The sequence below is a fragment of the Hemitrygon akajei genome, chromosome 8, assembly GCF_048418815.1.
Source record: "Hemitrygon akajei chromosome 8, sHemAka1.3, whole genome shotgun sequence".
Classification (NCBI taxonomy): Eukaryota; Metazoa; Chordata; class Chondrichthyes; order Myliobatiformes; family Dasyatidae; genus Hemitrygon; species Hemitrygon akajei.
The window spans coordinates 2,115,166-2,125,566 of NC_133131.1; the positions used below are offsets into that span (position 1 = coordinate 2,115,166).

The window sequence follows — 10,401 nt, forward strand, 5'->3', positions numbered from 1 at the left end:
GACAATCCTCTACACTATCTACAACACCACCAACCTTTGTGTCATCTGCAAACTTGCCAACCCACCCTTCTACCCCCACATCCAGGTCGTTAATAAAAATCACAAAAAGTAGAGGTCCCAAAACAGATCCTTGTGGGACATCACTAGTCACAACCCTCCAATCTGAATGTACTCCCTCCACCACGACCCTCTGCCTTCTGCAGGCAAGCCAATTCTGAATCCACCTGACCAAACTTCCCTGGATCCCATGCCTTACTAAAATCCATGTAGATCACATCCACTACACTACCCTCATCTATATGCCTGGTCACCTCCTCAAAGAACTCTATCAGGCTTGTTAGGCACGATCTGCCCTTCACAAAGCCCTGCTGACTGTCCCTGATCAGACCATGATTCTCTAAATGCCCATAGATCCTATCTCTAAGAATCTTTTCCAACAGCTTTCCCACCACAGACGTAAGGCTCACTGGTCTATAATTACCCGGACTATCTCTACTATCTTTTTTGAACAAGGGGACAACATTCGCCTCCCTCCAATCCTCCGGTACCATTCCCGTGGACAACGAGGACATAAAGATCCTAGCCAGAGGCTCAGCAATCTCTTCCCTTGCCTCGTGGAGCAGCCTGGGGAATATTCCATCAGGCCCTGGGGACTTATCCATCCTAATGTATTTTAACAACTCCAACACCTCCTCTCCCTTAATATCAACATGTTCCAGAACATCAACCTCACTCATATTGTCCTCACCGTCATCAACTTCCCTCTCAGTGGTGAATACCGAAGAGAAGTATTCATTGAGGACCTCGCTCACCTCCACAGCCTCCAGGCACATCTTCCCACTTTTATCTCTAATCAGTCCTACCTTCACTCCTGTCATCCTTTTGTTCTTCACATAATTGAAGAATGCCTTGGGGTTTTCCTTTACCCTACTCGCCAAGGCCTTCTCATGACCCCTTCTTGCTCTTCTCAGCCCCTTCTTAAGCTCCTTTCTTGCTACCTTATATTCTTCAATAGACCCATCTGATCCTTGCTTCCTAAACCTCATGTATGCTGCCTTCTTCCACCTGACTAGATTTTCCACTTCACTTGTCACCCATGGTTCCTTCACCCTACTATTCTTTATCTTCCTCACCGGGATAAATTTATCCCTAACATCCTGCAAGATATCCCTAAACATCGACCACATGTCCATAGTACATTTCCCTGCAAAAACATCATCCCAATTCACACCCGCAAGTTCTAGCCTTATAGCCTCATAATTTGTCCTTCCCCAATTAAAAATTTTCCTGTCCTCTCTGATTCTATCCTTTTCCATGATAATGCTAAAGGCCAGGGAGCGGTGATCACTGTCCCCCAGATGCTCACCCACTGACAGATCTGTGACCTGACTCGGTTCATTACCTAATACTAGATCTAGTATGGCATTCCCCCTAGTCGGCCTGTCAACATACAGTGACAGGAATCCATCCTGGACACACTGAAAAACTCTGCCCCATCTAAACCCTTGGAACTATTCAAGTGCCAATCAATATTAGGGAAGTTAAAGTCACCCATGATAACAACCCTGTTATTTTTGCACCTTTCCAAAATCTGCCTCCCAATCTGCTCCTCGGTATCTCTGCTGCTACCAGGGGGCCTATAGAATACTCCCAATAGGGTAACTGCTCCCTTCCTGTTCCTGACTTCCACCCATACTGACTCAAAAGAGGATCCTGCTACATTACCCACCCTTTCTGCAGCTGTAATATTATCCCTGACCAGTAATGCCACCTTTCCTCCCTTCTCCCCCCTCTCTATCCCTTTTAAAGCACTGAAATCCAGGAATATTGAGAATCCATTCCTGCCCTGGTGCCAGCCAAGTCTCCGTAATGGCCACTACATCATAATTCCATGTATGTATCCAAGCTCTCAGTTCATCACCTTTGTTCCTGATGCTTGTTGCATTGAAGTACACACACTTTAGCCCTTCTACCTTACTACCTTTATACCCTTTATTCTGCTGCTCTTTCCTCAAAGCCTCTCTATACGTTAGATCTGGCTTTACTCCATGCACTTCTTTCACTGCTCTATCGCTCCGGGTCCCATCCCCCTTGCAAATTAGTTTAAACCCTCCCGAACCATGCTAGCAAACCTACCAGCAAGGATATTGCTCCCCCTCGAGTTCAGATGCAACCCATCCAATCTGTACAGGTCCCACCTTCCCCAGAAGAGATCCCAATGGTCCAAAAATCTAAAACCCTGCCCCCTGCACCAGCTCCTCAGCCACACATTCAACTGCCATCTCCTCCAATTCTTAACATCTTACTTACATTCTTACTAATTCTTACTAAGAGAAGTTTGGATAGATATTTGGATGGTAGGGGTATGGAGGGCTGTGGTCCAGGTGTAGGTCAATAGGACTAGGCAGAATAACAGTTCAGCACATACTAGATGGGCTGAAAGACCTGTTTCTGTACTGTAGTAGTCTGAGCTTATAACTACTCAACCCTTCTCCCTACGAGTAGATCCCTAAGTAACGAATGTTAATGCTGATAGCCCTGCTAATGTCTGTCTGCTGCCCACAAAGTTTTAACTGGAACTCCCCTGCCTTCAGTAATTCTAGCAGAGACTGCTGGGAGAGGAAGCAAGTCCCAAATGGAATTGTGTCTTGCCTGAGTCTCTAGCTGGCTAGGAGATGTGTATGACAGGATAACTTCACTCTGAGCTCTGCATTGGTTATATTGATTTTTAAATCACTTCACTCTCACTTGTGATAAAAGAATAACTTTTAAACTTGAGGTAACAACAACACACACAAAATGCTGGTGGAACACGGCAGGCCAGTCAGCATCTACAAGGAGAAGCACTGTCGACATTTCGGGCCGAGACCCTTCATCAGGACTCAGGGCAGTCCTGACGAAGGGTCTCGGTCTGAAACGTCGACAGTGCTTCTCCCTATAGATGCTGCATGGCCTGCTGTGTTCCACCAGCATTTTGTGTGTATTGTTGTTTGAATTCCCAGCATCTGCAGATTTCCTTGTGTTTGTTCTTAAAACTTGAGGTTGTGGTTTTGTTACTCAGCCAACTGCCTGCCCCATGTTTACCTGACATTCGAAATTGAGATGGGGATTACCTCACACTCAGTATTGAGATGGGGATTAACAGATTGCTGGCAGGTGGGGAGCAGGATTCCAACCAAACTGATGATGAGACTTGCAGAGCTATAGTTGATATTCAGATATTTAAAAAATCCCACAGTAATTAAAAGATCATCTTAGAGGCTTGTGTAGAGGTCAATCTGATTGTTGTAACTCCGAGGGTTTTTCATTATTTTATCTTTGCATTGTCCTGTGTACGAGGCTGTATATTGTAATTCAGTCTGGATTAATTGAAGGATCAGAAAGTCTCAGTGAAAGATTCAGGAGCTGGAATTAGACGATCTTTATTTTGTTTAATCTGAGTGGTTACAGAGTGGTCTGAGGGTGGGGGAGGTGTCCCAAAAGAGCTGTGCACTGGTGACAGAGACCACCTTCACTGTTCCTTTTGTATCTGTTCCACCTGCCTAATGGTCTGGTCACTCCAGCACATTGTCCAGTTTCCCAGACCTTACCTGAGCTCCACTTCTGCCTCCCATCTCCCAGATGGGAAGGAACTGCCCCTGGCACTGAGCTTCCTACTCACATTAGGGTTCACTGTAGTGGGAGTGGGGCAGGAGCGCTATAAATACAAGCCCAAGAATTTTCCCCATTCACTCTCTGCTCGTATATCAACCTGAAGTCTTCCGTACCCAAGGACAACATGACACATGAACAAATAGTAACTCTTCAAACCAGGGTGTGTCCGGCCTTCTGTCCCTCTAACTCATAGTTAATATAGAGCAGAGGAAGACAGGGATCACTGTCTCATCATCACCAGGCCAAATAGATCAGTAAATCACTGATGTGGAGCACACTATATTACCCACCTCCCTCATGACCTTTGATTTCCCCCTGCCTCATCCCCACCTGTCTAGAGTGTGGACTTGTGCAGGCACAACAACCACTGTTGAAAGTGTAATGGTGAGACAGGTTGAAGATTACTCTCTCCATCATAAACTGAACACAGCTCCCTCTGAACATGACCAGGCTAAGCTAAGGAGATGTCTGAGATCAGATATTACCCCCTGTCCTTGCAAACCACCCTGATACCAGGTGGGTCTTTCACTACGAGGCTGAATTCGGGGAAGGAAGTGCGCAGAAATCTGTGGAAGGCCAGAGATGTCTGCTCTAACGGAGAGATAGGTGGGCTGTCTCTCCTTGTCTAACGGTGGGAAGAGACTGGGGGTCATTACATGTTGGTGACAATGTAGATAAGGTCTGATAACCCTGTACATCATCATGGGAGGCTGGGGCCTGTTACACATTGGTGACAATGGCTGCACTGTAAATTAGGTCTGAGGTGAGGCGGAGGGAGGTGCAAGACCCAGATGTGCCTTGGTCTTCAGCTAGTGATTTCAGTTGTGGGATGACTTGGTCAGTGTGCCGACTGGAGGGAACTGCCCTGACTCCTTTGTTCTGACATCTAAGATTGTCGCTGTCTCTGGTCACGGTGTGGGCAGGAGCCCAAGCTGTGATCTTCTCGCTGGAGATCTGTACCCTGCCTGCCCATTCCTGGTACCAGTTTGGACAGCTGTGCCTTCCTGCTCTGGGGGTGCTGCAGAGCTGGGCCCCACTGCCCAGCCCCATGTAGGCAGGAGCCAAGGGTGAACACCACCCTCCCAGGCCCCTCCTCCTCTTCCCCCTCCTGGCCTGTTTTGTGCATCGAGCCCGACGGTTCTGGAACCAGACCTGTAAAACAACAAGCGATCATTCAGCCGGCTGCCGAGTTGTGCACGTAATGTGACTGATGTATTGAGCATCTGCCCTATCCCCACATGATGGGAGTGAGTGACATGGACAAAGCTGCAACATTGGATTGCTCTACCTCTGTGTGGACAGATTGGGTCAGATGTGAGAGCTGCCTGCACTTACGGTACTGTTTCCAGATCACCTGAGCTGGTAAAACAACCAGAACCGACTGAAGGCACTGCTACACTGCACCAGGTGACATTACAACACTGCCAGGAAGGGACTAGTGCCGTTGCTTACAACTCTTACAGAGTAGGTTAAAAGGTCAGCACAACATCATGGGCCAAAGGGCCTGTACTGTGCTGTAATATTCTATATTTTGAACTCCTGACCAGCAGCACTGCCAGCAGTGTGTGTTAGTGTCCTCTGGGGAGGGTTCAGACTGCAACAGCAGGGGGCCAGGAACATGAGTGAGATGATGAGGGAGAGTGTAAGGAAGACAGCAATGAATGGAAAAGCAGTAGAAAGCAAACTGAGAAGGCAGAAATCAAACGGAGGGGGCAGGCGTAGGGAATGGAGAAGAGATTAAAGCCTAACAGCTTTGTGTTTGCATGCATCGAGCATTTGGCTCCTTTTTTTAAAAAGGGATCAGAGTATTGATTACTAAGGTACACTCGTGAGACCACAACTAGAGAAGGATTCTGGTCTTGCTAATTCAAAGAAGGTATTCTTTCATACTTCTGTAGATGTGGTTCTGATAAAAATCACCAGGATGACCCGATGTATGGAGAGACTATTTTAGGAGGAGAGGTAAACAAGTTGGGACCCTCCTTACAGGGATTTAGAAGAATGAGAGGTCATCTTACTGAAACAGATAAAGTTCTCGGTAAGGGATAATAAATGTTAAAAATGCCTTTCCTGTCATGAGGCAGTCAGGAACCAGAGGGCATGAGTGCAGAATAAGGGGGTTCTCTTCTCTTAAGCAGCTCACCAGGGTCCTTTGTGCTGGGCCAGTCTTTCACAGCTCCAGGTGTAGCCCATCTTTGAAGATCCTTCCTCTCCCAGAATGAGGTCTGTGGAGCTTCTCCTGGTGTTTCTATAGCTCTGGGTTTTTACGGAACGGGGTTGCTAGCCTCATGCCCAGCCCTCCTCCTTTCGCAGTTGGCTTGGGACTGTCCATGACAGAGTTAGTGTATAGGGGCACTTTGAAGAATTTTTCTAAGGACTGACAGTGTGGGACGTGCAACCACAGAGAGCTGTGGGCCAAAGTCCTTGTGTATATTTAAGACTGAGATGGACTCCAATCAGTAAACAAATCAAGGGTTACTGAGAAAGAGCAGGGACTAAACGTCAGATCAGCTATGGAGCAGTCTCAGGACAGGCTGAATGGTCTTTCCCTGTTTCTGCACCCATGGTGTGATGGACCAAGAAATAACTAGAAAAACGGAGGTAGCAATGGTTCAGTGGGAGAGGGAGGAGGCATTTCTTGCCACACAAACAACAGTATTTAACAGAAGCAGACTGCTCACATGTTCAACAAGATGACAGCTGAACATTTTCCTCAGTATCACCTCACATGGCACCCACACACTCTCAGTTCCATGTGAAAATGTATAGTTTCTGCCTTGAGTATTCTCAGTCAGACCCTCCAGACACGTAGTCCCCTGAGATCCCAAAGATTCACACCCTCTAGCAGAGCCATTTCTGATTTCAGTCCTACTTGGCCAAGTACTTCTTCTGACACTCTGCCCCAGTTCTAGACTACTTGGGGGAATTACCCTTGCACCACCCACCCGTTGTACTTTTTAATAAGCTCACCTCTGACTTAAATCCTTGACAACAAATTCTTACCCTACATCTCCCCCATGTGACCAGCCTGCCATCCCTGTATGTCATCTGAATCTTCACTGCACTCCCTCTACAACAAGCTCATCGTTTTGTAAGATTGTTCGCTTGTTATGTCCTGACGAAGGGTCTTGGCCCAAAATGTCAACAGCACTTCTCCCTATAGATGCTGCCTAGCCTGCTGTGTTCTACCAGCATTTTGTGTGTGTTGTTGTTTGAATTTCCAGCATCTGCAGATTTCCTCGTGTTCGCTTGTTATGTGCTGTGTTGTATGTTGTAGACGATCATGGACTTTGACCATGATTGTTCTTGGCTAACTTTTCTGCAGAAGTGGTTTGCCATTGCCTTCTTCTGAACAGCACCTTTATAAGTCGGGTGACCCCAGCAATTATCAATACTCTTCAGAGATTGTCTTCCTGGTGTCAGTGGTCACATAACCAGGACTTGTGATCTGCACCATCTGCTCATACGACCATCCACCACCTGATCCCATGGCTTCACCTGACCCTGATCATTGGGGGAGGGGGCTAAGCAGGTACTACACCTTGCCAAAGGATGACCTGCAGGTTAGCAGAGGTAAGGAGTGCCTTAAACTTCCATTGGTAGAGACATATCTCCACCCTGCCACCCATTTTGTATGATAAGGCAACAAAATTGTACACAGTAGTCCATGTGCAGTTTCACTAGCCCCTGTACAACCGCAGCATGAGTCCTTTCACATTTTCTTTTAATCCTGTTCACCTTCCTGACCTCGTACTGCACTGCTTCAATTTTCAGGGTTTTTGTCCCTTTGAAAATCCACGTTTCCCAATCCCTTGCTGTTAAAGGAAATACTTTGAGATGACACCTCTCGTTCCCACCTGCCACCCCTCAGCATGTCCACCTCAACCTCAAGCTTCTTTGCAACACAACCCAAGTTCTCTCAGGTTTTGTGTCATAAGCAAGTTTAATGCTACCTTTGTTTTAGGTGATCACTAGCTGGCCCCAGTGCTAATCACCATGGTCCCTGACCAGACACACCCTGAGAATGATGCATTTATACTAACTCCTTGTGTTCTGTTGACTAACCAGTTCTCAGCCTGACAGAGGCCCAGTACATCAGATCAACTTGTTTGTTGGCTACATTCTTAATGATCAGCACGTGTGATCAAACATGATTTCTGTTTGTGCATTACATTGACTCTGCTCCGCTAATTTAGTCTTTGATCACACAGTCCTTGCAATGGATTTCAGAATTTTACCAGCATATGATGTCGGGAAAATTGGGCAGCATTTCCCCATTCTCTTTCTCTCACACTGTGGGCTCTAATTTGCTCTCTACCAATCCACAGGAACATTTCCAGAATCAATTATAATGGAAGATGTTCAGTAGTCACAACCTGGTCACCTCTTCACAACTCCCTTCATCTTGGGGTTTACAGGGATCCATACTCCTTACCTGCTCTGGGAGGGTTTCTTGGGTGTGGGACCAGAACTGTTTTGCCACAATCCCTTTCTGTTTACTGGCATCTAGACCAGGTAATTGTGGAGTGTACATCAGATACTGAGTGACTATTGCCTGTTTTATACACCTGCCATTCCTCGAGGAGAACAATAATGTGGCCAGGAATGAAGACACTCCCCCAACCCCACACACAGAAACAAGCGTAGGAAAATTGTTTGTCTCTGAAAAACGTGCATTTACATGGTGCCTGGGACAGCCCTCTATTCATGGTACCAGTTTACAATGCCAGAGTCTACAGAACTACAGCAGAGAAAGGGGCATTTCAGCCCAACTCATCCATGCCCACTGTGTTGCCCACTGAGCTAGTTGCATCTGCCCATGTTTGGCCCATAGACTTCTGAACTTCTGCTGTTCATAGACTTGTATGGATGGATTTTAAACATTACTAATGAGCTCACATCAATCATTATTTCTGGTAGCTTGTTCCTAACACATGCCATCCTCTGCTTGAAAAAGCTGCCTGTGACGTCCCTTTTAAATCTCTCATCTCTGATCTTAAACCTATACCCTCCTTTTCAGGACCCCCTCTCCTGGGAAAAAGAGTGTGTACTTTCATCCTATGTCCCTCCTGATCTTAGGTCTCTCCTCAATCTCCTACATTCCAGGGAATAAAGTCCTAGTGTACACAAACTCTCCTTGTAACTCAGGCACCCAATTACCGGCAACATCCTGGTAAGCCTTTCCAGTACTTTTCGTAGTTTCCATAATGGCGACAAAACTCCAAGTGTGGCCTCACCAATTCCTTTGTACATCGTATACCTTTTCCACATGCAGGTAATGGGACTGGCTGGATGGTCAGCATGGACCAGTCGGGTTGAAGGGCCTGTGTCAATGCCATGTAACTGTGATCTCAGTTATAAATGACTAGACCCTCAATTCGTGAATCTGTCCCCTCGTTCGTGAGTCTCCTAATGACTCCTGTCCAATCTCTCCCAACCACCCCCCACCCAAGCAAGGTTACACAGGCAACCTCACTGCCTTTGCTGACTGCACTCACCTGGATTTTGGCCTCGGGCAGCCCAATGGTCTCAGCCAACCGTTCCCTCACACTGATGCCTGGGTAGGGAGTCTCCACAAATGCTTCCTCCAGCTCCCCCAGCTGCCACTGGCTAAAAATGGTCCTCTTCCTCCTGCGTTGACCATCACCCACAAGCACTGGCCCCACTGTCTGTGGTAAACACAGGGTTGAGGGCCTGGTATCTGGGGTGGGTAGGGAAGTGGATAGGGGGAGGGAGGGTTGGGAAAAAGGGAGGAGTGGAGAAACCAAGGGAAGAAGAGTGGTGAGAAAGGGAAAAGGATATGGATTGGGAAAAGGAGGGAAGGGGCAAGGCATGGGGAAGCGGACAAAGAAAGGGGAGGAGGGACAAGAGGAGAAAGAAAGGGGGAGGGATTTGGAACAGGAGAAGGTAGGGGAGCGGACAGAGGGGAGTAAAAGGGAGAGAATGGGAGGGAGGAAGAGGAAGGGAAATGGTAGAAGAGAGGGAGGAGAATGAAAGTTCAGAGAAAGGCAGAAGGGGAGAGTGAAAGGGAGGGAGAGAGTGAATGGAAGAGAGGTGGAGAGAATTGGGAGGACAGAGGGAGATATGGCGTCAAAGTGAACCGTCACCCTGACCTGCCCCATCCAGACCCCTCTCCAGCAGTCCTCCACCCTCATCCCTCAACATCCCTCCGCACTCAGACCCCTCACCTCTTTTCCCGCTCCAAGACCCGCTCCCGTCCTCACCTCCAGGTACTTCCCTGCCCCGTCCGTCCATCGGACGCCGTTGGTTGCTTTAGCCTTGGAGAGTCCCGAGTGTTTGTTCGCTCCCCAGTCCACCTCCCAGCGGCTGCCGCTCCATTTGACTCGGGAGGGGTCGCTAGACAGATTCACACCTTCCTCGGACACAGCATGCAGTCCGGGACAGACAGGAGAGCGGACTCAAAACTCCACTCGGTGGGGGTGGGGAGAGAGACAGCGATACACACACACACAGACAAACAAGGCGTGTACACCACAGTCAGTGACAGACACAGTCCGTGACGCACCGCCACAGCCAAAGGAATACAGTCAGTGCCGGGATGGTGCACGGGAGTGATGGGGGTGGGGGTGCAGTGTTCAGTGGGGTGGACAGAGCCGGGCAGCCCCGTTGAACTTTATCAGAATGCAGGATAGGAGAGAGCGCGTGGTTCTGTGACCGCGACGGCAGTAGATGCATTCACTCCACAGAACGGCCTGTGCGTGTGTAAGATTACAGAATGATACACCT

At 48.0% G+C, this 10,401-nt stretch overlaps 1 protein-coding gene across 2 annotated transcripts; it reads right to left on the minus strand.

The window, feature by feature from the left end:
* Positions 1–3,435: 3,435 nt before the first annotated feature.
* LOC140731391 (homeobox protein SEBOX-like) lies at positions 3,436–10,087 on the minus strand. 2 transcript variants are annotated; one of them, XM_073052894.1, is made up of 3 exons: positions 9,879–10,087; positions 9,153–9,355; positions 3,436–4,806 (listed from the first exon to the last, which is right to left on the minus strand). In XM_073052894.1, exons 1-3 carry the CDS (start codon positions 9,907–9,909, stop codon positions 4,375–4,377), a joined length of 666 nt encoding a protein of 221 aa, XP_072908995.1. In that variant the 5' UTR covers positions 9,910–10,087; the 3' UTR covers positions 3,436–4,374. The 2 variants fall into 2 exon arrangements, with proteins under 2 accessions (XP_072908995.1, XP_072908994.1); XM_073052893.1 differs by having other exon boundaries at positions 9,843–10,087.
* Positions 10,088–10,401: the final 314 nt, after the last annotated feature.

What these genes read in the sequence shown, in the direction of transcription:
- LOC140731391 (XM_073052893.1), bottom strand. Translation starts at nt 9,909, where the DNA reads ATGGACGGACGGGGCAGGGAAGTACCTGGAGGTGAGGACGGGAGCGGG. An exon ending in GTCTTGGAGCGGGAAAAGAG is followed by an intron (nt 9,356 to 9,842) that starts GTGAGGGGTCTG and finishes TACCCACCCCAG; the next exon opens with ATACCAGGCCCTCAACCCTG. An exon ending in TGCCCGAGGCCAAAATCCAG is followed by an intron (nt 4,807 to 9,152) that starts GTGAGTGCAGTC and finishes GTTGTTTTACAG; the next exon opens with GTCTGGTTCCAGAACCGTCG.